The 14,176-nt window shown below is 34.1% G+C and overlaps 1 protein-coding gene across 2 annotated transcripts in view; it reads left to right on the top strand.

Annotated features, from left to right (window-relative positions):
* LOC149085323 (inactive selenide, water dikinase-like protein) overlaps positions 1 to 14,176 on the top strand; it is a 58,050-nt gene that overhangs the window by 26,850 nt on the left and 17,024 nt on the right. For both annotated transcript variants that reach the window (XM_089233274.1, XM_089233276.1), the window contains exons 4-5: positions 2,656 to 2,768; positions 2,847 to 3,037. In XM_089233274.1, the coding sequence (XP_089089400.1) occupies positions 2,656 to 2,768; positions 2,847 to 3,037 (304 nt within the window). The remainder of the gene's footprint in view (positions 1 to 2,655; positions 2,769 to 2,846; positions 3,038 to 14,176) is intronic.

The following is a 14,176-nucleotide window of genomic DNA, read 5'->3' as shown; positions in this document are numbered from 1 at the left end:
AAATATAATATGTATGTATTATTCACATTTAAAGGATTTCATTTTCATCCCAAGCCCGCAGCGAAATCATGTTACTGTACATATGTATTAAGAAATTTCTGTTATCCGTCAGAACCCTAGTCGGGACGGTTACTGTTAATCAAAGTTCTACTGTATGCTTCTAGGATCAGTGATTCACCAGTAAAATGCCATGGGCCCTGTTACCTATGCACCCTGTGAATTAATATTGCCAGGATTTAATTATTGTCATTAATGGTTAAAACACAAACTTGGAAACAAATAAAGAAAATAAACATTAAGGCTGCTGTTTTTTTCACACTGCTACTGTTCTTCTATAGTAAGTGACTTTCATTTACATGGAACAGCATGCACACTAGGCATGGGTTCCCTGTATGTACAGTGATCAAGGACTCAAATATATTAACATAAACAAATGTGGAGGCCGTTCAGATGGAAAGTATTTTTTTTCATGTATGTTTAATCATAAGACAACTGGTACATAATTCAATCACCATATTTTCTGTAAGAGAAAGATAAGGTACTATTGGTTTTCTGTTTCTCATCGGCAGTTGTGGGTAAAACATTAATTTATTGTTAAAAATTACCAATGGGTGGGAAATTGAGGGCTGTTATAAATGTCTGTTAATTAAAATGATTTCACAAAACGTTCAACATGGACAGAATGTCCAGTAAATATCAGAAATTCAAGGAAGAAGCATTGAAAAAAATTGGACAGAAACGGTAACAAAACATACGGGAATGTCTCATAAAATATGGGTTATATGATCATTTTATCATAGCTGCCAAGTCTCCCGAATTTTCCGCGAATTTAGCTTCATCCCTCGACCTCCCGAAAAGTTCTTAAATCTCCCGAATTTTAAGAAAATCACAAAAAATCCCTAATTGTTCCTAAAAATTCCCTACTTCATTAAAAAAAAAAATCCCCCTCTTATGAAAACCATCCCTAAAACCGATAAGCAAAAACATATTAATCAATTTTATTATATATAAAGATACTTATTCCCCGATGAATTTCCTTTCATCAAACGTTCCAGAAAAGGGCAGACTTTTCCTTTTTGTACAAGTTGTGTTACTGACATAAACATCTGTCATGGAAAGACTGCCATCATCACTCATGTGAAATGAAAAAAAAAAAAAAAACATCAAGCAAGTGTCACAAAAAGTCAGTTCTTCAAAAATTGACGTTTTTTTTCCCCTTCATCTTCCGATTATTTCGGGGTCATTCGCGCAGAATGTTTGTTCACAGCATTTCTGATTGAACACATTATTTATTTATTTAGATCACCATTTTGAAGTTTTGGCCTCCAATTTCACTTGTTTTTTGCATAGGGGTTTTATTCCCAAGGGTTTAACTTCCTATGTGTGTAAAATCCCTATTTTATATTTTTTGACTATTTGACCTATTTTGACTTCAATTTTTGAGTAGGGATTTTATTCCCTACGTTTTAACTGTGTGTGGAAACTCACTATTTTATTTGGAAAAATCCCTTTTGCATTTATTAGGGAATGGTTTTAGCATAAAATACGGGTTCGCGAGAAAATCTCCAGAATTTTCATTTTCAAAAGTTGGCAGCTATGTTTTATGTATTACTGCTTAACCCTTTAAGCGGCAATTGGAAATCATTTAACCCTCCTTCAAAGTGTCATATCTTTTTTAATAAAGTAGGCTCTCTTCCGATTTTCAGCAGGTGCAAAGTAAGGGATACATGGAAAAGTTTTCCATTGAGAAATCAGCTTTACAAAATATTTGAGCTTGTCACAATGCTGAAATAAGAGACTTTATAGAGGCGAGATATCTCATCATTGCTGCTTAACGGGCTGAATGAAGGATCGCCCAAGCCATCTCGCTTAGCACCTTATTCGGTGAGCAACATGAGTATGATAATATGAATACGCATGTGTGTTGTGGACATGAAATGCATGAAGAACTTGAATAGAGAAAAGAGAATTGCACATATATATATAACTGCCAGGCAGAGTTGTCTCGCTCTAAACCTATTTTGGTGAGCAATGTGGTATTAGTTTAAATGGGGGATTGTCTGGAGAGAGCCTTGGGTAAGGGGGCCATTCAAGTATTACGTAAGCAGATTTTCAGCCATTTTTGACCCCCCCTCCCCATAAGCAAAATTTTGTCAGCAGCTTAGAATATTTCATATCTTCAAAAAGGGGTGGTTGATGACGTAAGCAACCTTCAAACCCCCCCCCCCCCGATGCTGACGTAATACTGGAATGACCCCTAAGGATTAGCTTTGGTCTTGTTGTTTTGGTTGACTCACTCTGTCTGGCTATATTTATTAAAGAAAAAATGAATATATATAAAATGGTGGTTATGAAACCATTTGTGTCCTCCCGCTAGAAGAGCTGAATGGAGGACACTTGTAGTTATCACATTTACATCATTGTTACGGGAATGTCATAAAAATTCTTGTTTGGATCCCATTAGTACATGCTGTATCTTGTAACATGCTTAACAGGCTAAGTTGGTTTTTGTTATAGCTATAAAATTTGGCATGCAAAAGTATGTTTGCTGGATTTTTAAGTAAATTATAGGATTTTTGTGAGGAAATTACAGGATTTTCACTTGCTGAAGGTTGGCAGGTCTGAGCGTGCTTTTTTTTTTCTTATTTTGTGTAGGATTGTGCATATGAAGGAGGTTGCAGTATCACTGGGGGACAGACAGTTGTAAATCCTTGGATGATGGTTGGAGGTGTTGCAACAACGGTTTGCCAACCTAACGAATTCATAGTGTAAGATTAAGAACTGATTTTAAATATCCTATAGTAAGTGTTGTTGAAATAGAATTTTTATAAGAATTTATTTTTCAGGCCAGATAATGCTGTTGTGGGTGATGTGTTGGTACTCACTAAACCCCTTGGTACTAATGTTGCAGTGAGTGCATATCTGTGGTTAGATCAGCCAGAAAGGTGGAACCGAATAAAATTAGTGGTCAGTGAAGATGATGTTCAAAAAGCATATCAGAGGGCTATTGACAGTATGGCTCGATTGAACAAAATAGGTAAGAACTTTCCAAACTAATCTTCACTTTAAAATATAGCACATCATAGCTGTAATGCATAGCTAGTTTAAACTATAATCATGCAACTAGACAGTAGGACTGAGCGATGTATCAATTTATAATGAATCACAGATGTGAAGCCTACATCGATATTCCAATGTCCAATATCGGCTTAGTGCACATAAATTTTTCAAAAGAAACACATTTTTTTGATTTTCAAATACTAATGTCTTTTCTGCGCCTAACTCTGTTCAAGTTTTTGTTCTGCCTATACTAGAAATATTTTGATATAAACTGCTGGCAGGCATTATATATGCTATATAATGTGTTTCACTAAAATGTTTTTCTCAAAACTAAGTTTTTTGTTAGTTAAGGAATATTTTTTCGAACACCATTCTTTCAAATGTCTTGAAACTTTGTGTCTAAACACTGGTGATACATACTTTAACATAGGGATTTTTTATTAAAGTTATTTTTAAAAAAATTATTGCATAAAATATGGGTGAATTATGGTGATTTTTAAAAAGGTTGCATATTTTTGAAGTGAAAATTCGAGAAAAAAATAACCACCAATTAAAATCCTAAATGCTCTTTTTAAATTGTATAAAAATATCCCCATAGTATTTGAGAGAGAAAAATTGAGTGCCTGAAGTGAATAGAAAATTTGTAAATGTTCCTTAAAGGAAGATTTTTCCCATAGGAAAACATGGTAAGTCAAGATCGTGTACCAACCCGCTTACCCGATGTTATTACATTGATATTGGCAATATTGCGAGTGTGCTTGCGTGATATTGGTACATTGATATCTCTGATATAGGGAGTGATCTTGTGAAATTGTTACATCAAATGCTACAGATATTATTATAAATAAAGTAATCTTCACGTATTCCCAAGGGATCAGCATTATCCGTCCAGGGAATTTGTTATTGTTAGTAGACATCCATGTCTGAACTGGGATTCGAACCCAGACCTGCACAGTGAGAGACTAGCTCCCTAACCACTCGACTGCCAGGCGGCTTATTAAACATCGAAGTTCAAATGGCGATGCTGATATAGTGTGTACGCTTGCACAATATTTAATATCGGTAGAATCTGATGTAACAACATCTGAATTGAAATGACTATGCCAATATATCGCATTCTTTGCAGGAGGAAGCGGACACTGGAAATAAAAAAAAACATTTGAGAGAGAAATTTAGTGTTAAATAAATCTGCATGTTTCGACACATACACAAGTGAACATGGTGGATCTAGTGCTCCTTGTTGGGAGAGGGTGGTGAGAGAGATTTTACATATTGCTAAAAATTAGTTGCTCTGAATAAGTTGGCCATATATGTCCTGCATTCTGTCCTGTATTTTCCTGATGTACTGATTTTTGTTTTTTCTTCGTCCGGACTTTTTTTTTTATAAGTCGTTCCCATTTTTCAGTCAGTGTTTTCAATTTGTTATTTAATCAAAAACTTTGATGTAGGTAATTTTTAAGATTGATTGAATGCAATATTATATAGAAGTTCCGAAAATTTCATCAATTATCTCATGGTGGTAGGTGATCCCCTTCATCACCCCCTCCCCCAAATAGATCCACGCCTTCATTGAGTTTATTAAAACAGTTATGCTGTAGTAGATTCCCAAACAGTGGCACCGAAAGCGGTGACAGATTCATGTAATTTTGTAGATGGGGGCAGTTGGTTGGAGGATGCAACAAACCGGGGGTACGCTCTTTTAATCCATCCATGACTGGAAGGTAGAGTCAGTAATTCATGCAGGATTTTCTCAGAAGGAGGTTCATGTGTTTATTTTCTTCCAAAGGGTTTTTTTTTTATTAAAAAGAAAACCACTGTAACCTCAGACTACCTCTTTTCTCCCACCTACGGCAGTGATAGGGTCGTGAGATATGTTTCAAATTAAAATTATATTTAAGATGATGGCAGGGCTTTGATTTCTAAACAGTGTGCTATGGCACTAAAGGGTGCTGTGATATTTGTGCTGCAAATATTCTGCAGATAGTTTTATTATATACAATGTAATAATGACACTGATTACAAAACAGTGAGTATAGTATACACATATTCAGTGGTTCCCCCCCCCCCTCCAATACAAGGAGCTTTTATCTGCTTATGGTCAGGATGGCATATTGCTGAACTCTCACTTGTCCTACTTTTTTTGTAAAATGTCCTACTTTTGCCTTACTTTTCTAGGTTTTACCTTACTTTTCCTACCTTTTTTTTACCACATCTTGTAAAAAATTGATGGAACTTTTTTTAAATGAAAATAGAAATATTGCCGAATAATACAAATGTAGTAGATTGCAATTAATTCTGCCAAAGCAAAAGTTGTATTGTTTTTTCAGGTTATTTAGGGGATGGGTGTATGTGAGGCTATGTGGTTTATTAATTTTTCTTTTGCTTAGTTTGAGGGTTCAAAAACTCATTGTATGTGTTTTGAGTAATTATTAAAAACTTCTATCTGGATAGAAAAAATTATTTTGTATTTACTATTTCATGGTCTTAGACTATTCATTATACAACAACTAACATTCATCATTCAAATTATGGTACACATTTTGTGTATAGGTGAAACAAGAGTTTGCATAACAAAGCAGTTAGATACATAGGCTATTTTATTCTAGGTTTTGTGACTTTGATGCTACCTAATAGTAGTCAATTGTCTTCTGTATTTTTAGAACATAAAGCATAAACAATGTTTACAAAGCTTTGCGAAAAGCTAGAAATGCAAGTGCTTCATTTGTTGAAAATGATGATGCTGGCATCTAACAGTAAAATGTAAACAAATCCCTTTAAAAAAGATGGATAACACAGTAAAACCATCGGGTTCACCTTGAATTAATTGCTTTGAATCTTTTAATTTGCACATTTTCGAGTTTTTTTTCCATTAAGGGTATGATTATGTTGTTGTAGGGAGGTACCCTCCTCCTTTGTCCTACTTTTTCTAATTTTGCGGAGTCTGAGCTCTGTATATATCAATATATCATTATATCATGATGCAGAGATGGCATTGCATATTGACGCACTATAACGCGTCAAATACCCGGAATTTCGGAAAAGGACGCAAAAAAAATTTGTTCACGCATCCTGCAGAACGCGTTCTTTCCTAGTTTTGAGAAGAAAAGGGTAGATTGAAAAACTCAAGGTTTATAGAAATAGAGAGGGAAACTCCCCTACTTTTTTTATTCTTTTCACAGTCTATCATGATCGCACGACCTTGAAAAAGTGGTATTACTACTTTGTATACTGTTCTGTGTTGTACCAAAGCCTCCTAGATACTACAAGCCTGAAACATGTTTTCGTGACATCACAGTCCGGGTCCTACCGCGTATACTCGCTGCGACTCACGCATCTACAACTAGTAGTTTATAAGAATTTTTAAATAAAATCAGACGTGAAATAAGTTCTTAACAGCTCGTGTAATGAATATGCAATATTAATGAATAATATATAATTAATATATAATATTTAATCCAGAAATAAAACACCTATTTCTAATCTTTTGCACTTAGAAGTTTTGTTGAATATTTCTCACAAAATCAGGGGAAAAAGATTAATGTAAACTTTCCAAGAGGTTATTTTGAACTTATTTATAGGAAGAAAATATACTTGAGTTTTTAATAAAATTGTAAGTTATATGAAAAAGAAAAACAACACAATTCAAACAATTTTTATTAAACCCAATCACATTCAAATTCTTCAGCTTATTCAAAGGGAAATTCACACAGCTGTAGGAAAAAAATATAAACTTTCCAAGTGATTTTTTTTAATTTTATTTTTTATAAGACTATTATGTACTCAACTTTTCAATAAAACTGTAAATGACAATAATATATGCAAAAGGAAATATGACACCATTGAAACAATTTTTATTAAGCCAATACTGAAACAAATGCAGCAAATCGGGCCGGTGTATAAAACATTATGTGGGGGAAAATAATAGGCACAACATATACTAAAGCACGAATGCCGCAAAGCCGAATGGTGTAAAAAAAACATGATGCAGGGGAAATAATAGGCCAAACAGCTACTGAAAACACAAATGCAGCAAAACGGGACAGTGTATGAAACATGACACAGGGGAAAAATAATAGGCACAACATATACTAAAGCACGAATGCAGCAAAGCGGGACGGTGTATAACATGATACGAGGGAAATAATAGGCCACAAACATATACTGAAAACACTAATGCAGCAAAGTGGGATGATGTATAACGTGATGCGAGGGGAAATAATAGGCCAAACATACTGAAAACACTAATGCAGCAAAGCAGGATGGTGTATAATATGATGCGAGGGAAAATAATAGGCCAAACAGCTACTGAAAACACAAATGCAGCAAAACGGGCAGTGTATAAAACATGATGCAGGGGGAAAATAATAGGCACAACGTATATCTAAAGCATGAATGCAGCAAAGCGGGACGGTGTATAATATGATGCGAGGGAAAATAATAGGCCAAACAGATACTGAAAACACTAATGCAGCAAAACGGGACAGTGTAAAAAACATGATGCAGGGGAAAAATAATAGGCCGGTGTATAAAACATGATGCGGGATAAAATGATAAGCACAATTTATACTGAAACACGAATGCAGCAAAAGTATACTGTGCGAAGGCGAAAAACAATTTCTATGACAGACAGTAAAACAAAAATGCACCAGACTGTTGTACATGATGCATGGACAGGGGACAATACCTAGGTACAATATTATCAACTGATAAAAAAAAAACATACTATCTGCGGAATATCAAAATAGCAAATAATGAATGTTGTTATAAGTTAGTGGACGGTAGTTTTACAGTGGCAAGTTTTCTTTTGGTTGAGGATTTGGTATTCAATTTATCATTTCTGGTTTTCGTGTAATTATTTAAAAATATATTAGATAATATTTTGATGCAGTCTCCTAATAAAGAGCAAAGAGACTTACCGCAGCGACAAATGCCTTCAAATTGTGTCCCTTCATCCAGTAATTTTTCTTTGGAAAGTTCACAAAGTAAATATCTTTGATTGTTTGCTTTTAGAAACTGTTCTTCATACGTTGATGTTATGCAAGTTTGAAAAATTCTGAAGACAGCAACACATACATTAACTGTGAAGTCATTCGGCCGCAACAAACCACCACGGTCAAGTTCTTTCAGGTACTGCATAGTCTCCTTGTCAGCGATGTGCCTCGGGTGATAATACTGGATTTTTTCGTGGTACAACGAGGAGAGTTCTATCTGGTCGTGTTGCTTGATGGTTTCTTTCAATGAATTTTTCTTCAAAGTGTTTGATGCACACAACAGATTCATTTGTACTCTTGAAATCATCACGATGTATCAGCTTCTCCCACTTGGATTTTCTTTCAGGGTTTTTCGGGAAGGTAAATATGTTCGTGTATATTATTTCCCCCTTGTAGTTTGACCTGCAGCCAGGAACACAACAGATGTGTGGTATTTACAATATATACAGCATAAAGGCAACAAATTTATTTTATTTTTTATTAAATTTTTTATTGTGGTACCTCAACAAACCAAGGATGGTTCGAGAGGCAACAAATTTTATTGAATTACAGGCATGCTTGCAGAAAGAGAGGATACGCATTTAAATGTCATACTGTTTTTAAATTACAAATTAGCTTCTCAAGATATTTTTATTTATTCAAAATTATCCATTTATTTAATTGCAAGGAATTTCAGCTTCTGGTTTTTTAAATATTTGAAATAAAAAAATTTTCTTTTGATTTAAAAAATGTGCTTCAATTATAGTTTTTAAGGTAATAAAAAATTTTCCTCAAATTATGAAAATTAAAAAACTCCTGTCAAACACACAAGGAAATTAAATTTAGACACGTTATAAATCGGAAAATATCTACTCTTGAAATAAATTGCGATAATACAGCAATTAAGTCTGCAAAAATAAAAATTTCAGACACATTGATTGAATAGCAACTTACCCTAATGTTCACAAGTCCTTCATCAGATGAATAGCGAATTTCTCTCAACTTCACGTCTATTATTAAGACAAAATTCTACCAGATGAGATATAAAATAACTTGAAGAATGAAAAAACAACAATTAAATTGTAAATTATAGATTAAAAACCACGAGAAAATGGAATTAAATATATTGATGCACGTGGCGTGAGCTGAGAAAAATCAAAACAGTCTCCCTTAGGACCCGGATTTTGACGTCACAGCCTCGGCGGAGTGATACATTATGGCTTGTCTCTCTAGGAGGCTTTGGTTGTACCGATATACATGCGGGTGGTTCAAGATATTTAGTTGCTTCTCTTAGGGGCAAAACTGATTAAAGAGTAACTCTTTAACCAGCTTTGATGAGGGACCGTGTACATAATTTTCAAACTTTGGAGCTTCTATTCCCCCTGCGGATTTTCTCCCTTCCGGTTACATATCAGAAATTATGGTATTTCTCTGCTGCTATCTGCAGGCATTCAATAACAGTGTCTATACAGCATAAAAATTCGCCTTGTCACAAGATTGCGACTGCACATTTTTTTAAAAATCATAAAGGATTTGGAACGCCGGTTCAAATTGTAAAAATTTGAAAGATTTACGAGAGATCATTCAGGAAAAAAAACGAATCTGTAAAATCTCCACCTTGAATATCTAGTTTTGTCATCTATGTGTTAGTCACCGTTTCACATCGCAAAAATCATGGGTTTGTATGCAGATTCAGCTTTTGGGGGAAGCACAAGGATTTCTTCCACAAAAATTGTGGATCAACACTCCAAATGAATTTTAAATTAACAGACGGTACAAGAGTGTATTTTTTCCCAATAATTTAATTTTCTGCAAAAATATTTTTAATTTTTCATTTTCTTGGGGCGGGGGAGGGAGGAGCTCTTGATATACTACCCCACCTCGAGTTTGCCTCTGGTGAAAATCCAGGTTTGGAACCCGCAATTACGCAGCGGTAATCGCCTAAAAATATGATTTTCCAATTTTGAGTTGGCTATTCCTTTGAAAAAAGCTCTGGCCAATCACGAAAATCAAACAGACCTACAACCCCCAAAGCAGAATGTGCCAAAATCTGTGACATACATCGCAGAATAATTAGTGCTACTGCAGAACAATTTGGAAGAATTTCAAGAAAAAGTGCAAAAAAGCACTATTACATGTATGGGGATTTTTACTGCAGAACATTTCCAGTCAGCTGAGGGCTCGTCGCAGAACAGTGCTAAACATTCTGCACTGGGGCCTACAACACAAATTTGTATACATTAAATTTCAAATCCATGCATTGCCAATTGGAGGATAACTGCAGGGCTGCAACTATGGTGGGGGAAGAGCAGGCGGGCTTAGTGCTCCCACCCCGAGCTCTGGGTTAGAGAAGATGCCAAATCCATCCTTTATAACTGCTACATTACACGGGGTGCCAAAATGTGTGCCATTTGAGAAAGTATCTAGTTGTAGCCATAGATAGATGGCACCATCTACTGAACACAAAACACGCTGAATGCTGAGCACACACTCACACTTGAGTTTCACCAACACAAATCTGACATAGCTCCCATATTCAGGTGTGAAAATATGTGGCAATTAAATGAAGATCAGAGTAGTGGACCATCAGAGAGGGAAAATAAGGTCATTCTACCAGGAAATCTCTTCTAAAGGATTTATATGAATAGGGAATCGGAAGATAAGTGTCTGAGAGAGAGAGAATCTTATTTGCTTTAAATTTAAATTGGAATATATTATTGAAAGAGCTAAGATTTTTTTTAAAGAAATGGAAAATCAATCAGAAGGGAATTAGTAAATATATAAATGTGTGCCTCTAACTTTTAATTACAGTGGATCCTGCTTATAACGTTTTTTAAGAAATTATCATAAAAAAAACATTGTAAGCAGGAAAGCACTGTAAACAGGAAATCTGAATGAGAATTATTTAGAGTTGGGACAATGAAAATAAGTTGTACCAAGTGGAAAAATGTTCTAAATGGGTACGTTATAAGCAGGATCGACTGTATATTTGTTTTTGATTTATTACATGTGCTAAATTCCACGTGTTCAATTCTCAGAGGCTTTTCCTACTAGTAGACAATCAAAGTAAATGAACCTTTGGATAGAATATGTTTTTAGAAATGAATTATTTGATTCACAGAGACGCCTCCCCTCCTACCCAGAACATCACCCACCGCTCTGTCGCAGGGAAGAGATATAATCAGGTGATGAAAGACGTGGAGCATGCTGGAAAAAAATTTCATAGAGATACCAGTGAATTATGGGGGGAAAGGGGAACAGAATTTTTTTTCAAGATAATTTTTTTCGAGAGGGACCCACTTTTTCACTCAAAAAGGACCCAGATTTTTTGAATACCCTCTCTCCTGGGACCCAGGTAAATTAGAGTACAGCGGCATCTCTGATGGTTAGGGATACGTAAATTTCATATTTACGAAATAACCGTGATAAATGTGAAATTTGCCAAGTGACGAATAAATGCTGAAATTTTTTTTTTACTACTTTTTCGCGAAATCTAGGTAATTTACACTTTTTGAAGTGGAAAGTCGTAATTTTGCTGAGTACTTGTGAGCTTGCTTGAAAGGGAAACCACAAGCATCACTTTTTTTCCCCCTTTGGCGTTGTGTTAGATGTAAATACAGTCGAGTTCGGTTATAACATAGCTCTAGGTGATTCGAAAAGTGTATGTAATAACTGACGGGTATGTTATAAGGACGTGTTGAAATTAGGTTACGTAGCAGTGACATATGTGTTATTGAGATTGTTGTGAAAAAAATAAGCTCATGCCAATGCCTCACATAATTGAAATATAATATAGCATGAATATAGTTTTTGATTGGTATCTGGTAATTTATTTAGAAAACGAGATAAAATATATACAACAACATGAAGATATTTTTTGAAATGTTAATGAGAGAGAGAGATTTTTGAGTTTATGCTAATAGTTTTTCCATTTGAAGTTGACTGTATTGTACATTTAGAAAATTAAGAAAAAATAATCCCACTGATGTTCATGAATTCACTAATTAATAATACACTTGAATTAGCTACCAGTCTCAACTTGAATTGAGACCACCAATAAAAAGACCACCAGGAAGACAGTGCTATCTGTTGATTAGGAAGTGTAACTATTCCATCCACGTATTTTCGCGTTTATTGAAAAAATTTAGGTCTAAGATATCACCCGTATACAAGGAATGTTGTCCATAAAAGGCTGTGTTTTTGACTCTATTTTCCTGGGGTTTTTTTGCAGTATTATATCTGGATTATTTTTTTTGGTTAAGCCCATTTTTTTTGTTTGTTATATCCACAGCGTGTTTTAAGCAGGGTATAACAAAGATAAAAATGTATAGATGTGAACGGGCCAAATTTTAAGGATTTCACAACCATATTTTTTTCCACCGGTTATGTTGTACCCGATTGTATATGCAAATTTTTTGAATTTCGGAAAATGATGCTATGAAAAGCATTTGAAAAATAAGGTTAAATTAATAGAAAATAGAGAGATATACTTTTTTTGAAAATGCGAAATTTTTTATTTAAACCGTTTCATTTATTCGAGTTGTTTTTCGTGTGTGTGTGTGTGAGAACGAAAGTGAAATTTTTCATTTGGAATTCGTTATTGTGAATAAATGAGAAATTTCTGATCTGAATTTTTTTTTGCGAATAAATGCAAAATTTCTGATTTAAAAATTTTTTTGTGAAATTTACGTATGCCTACTGATTGTGTAAAGTTGACAACGTATCACGATGTAAAATTTTCAATATCACCCAGTCCTACTAGACAGTATACAAAAAAAATAAATAAGACCTTTATCAGTGATTCCAACTATTTCAATCTCCTTTCTCAAAGTACTTTCTGAGATAAATCTATTGAGTCTCAGTAGATGCACTTGTTTTTTATGGACTTCGTTTGGAAGGCAAAAATGTTTGGTCTCTGACAGATGTAGTCAGATGTAAACGTATTTGCATAACCTTGTTTTTTTTTTTTTTTTTTATTAATTGAACAATACACAAATATACATATGAAATTGAGCGCTAAGCGCGCACACAAACAATAAAGACATCTGTGTGGCCCCAAGGGACAATTGTCCTTCCAGGAAGCCTATAAGAATTATGTCTTATCCGTTTACACAAGCAAAATAAGAGATTAAAAAAAAAAAAAAAAAAATTTAATTAAATAAAAAATAAAAATAAAAATAATAATTATAAAAGTAATACAATGAGTGATATATATACATATATATATACACATATATATATCTTTTTCTCTTTTCCTTTGAATATTTCTATTTGTTTAGCCGCCAATTTGAACCAAAGTACATTACAATGTTATTAGGTTTTCTATTTGCATGAAGACATAAAGCAATGGGATAAAATTTATCACAGAAAAAAATATAAAATAGACGATTGTAACTTCACAATTGTGAAGGTTGTTGTTCACACAGAAGTTATTTAAATATAAATTTTCAGTTTGGAAACTGAAAAAAATTACAAAAATTTGAAACATCTCACTCAAATACAGATAACGCGCAAGTTTCAGTTCTTGGGGAATCTAAGGATTAAAAAATGGATGAAAGTTGCTATAACTGATTTTCATAGTATTTTATATTTGTTGTATTCATTTTAAATGTTATTTTGTCTAGTTAATATTATGATTGGGTAAATCAATTTTAGATGTTTTGAGATAAACTCATTTGAACACACAACAAAGTGAATATTTTGCATTGTCTACTGTTGATATTCGTTGAATGTGTTTTCTTTGGAACAACATAGGCATTGTGGAGACACAATTGATATAATGGATCATGAAATATTGTTACTGTGTCTTGACACAGTAACAATATTTTGGTAACACTAATGAAAACTGGTGTCCCCCAGTCAAAGCATTTGAAAGATTTCAAATGCTTTGACTGGGGGACACCAGTTTTGATTAGTTACGGATAATTCTAGGTTGTGTCGCAGGGAGTTTTTCTCCAACGGGTTTGTAAATGCACGTAATTAGCTTATCTTCTGATGTCATGAATTTCCCATTGAGGCACCTTCAATAGGAGGTATGATTAGATGGGTGGAAGTAATCGAGAAGCTATCCATATTTAAAAGATGACGACAAAATTTCTCTGGGCAGATATTTTAATAGCTTAGTTACAGGGTTGTTTGGTTTAAAG

Source organism: Pholcus phalangioides, unplaced genomic scaffold, assembly GCF_987345545.1.
Source record: "Pholcus phalangioides strain wild (caught in Gottingen) unplaced genomic scaffold, Ppha-v1.0 ptg000007l_1, whole genome shotgun sequence".
Taxonomy (NCBI): domain Eukaryota; kingdom Metazoa; phylum Arthropoda; class Arachnida; order Araneae; family Pholcidae; genus Pholcus; species Pholcus phalangioides.
Note: the sequence above shows the minus strand (reverse complement) of the source record. Positions and strands in the feature narration are given on the sequence as shown.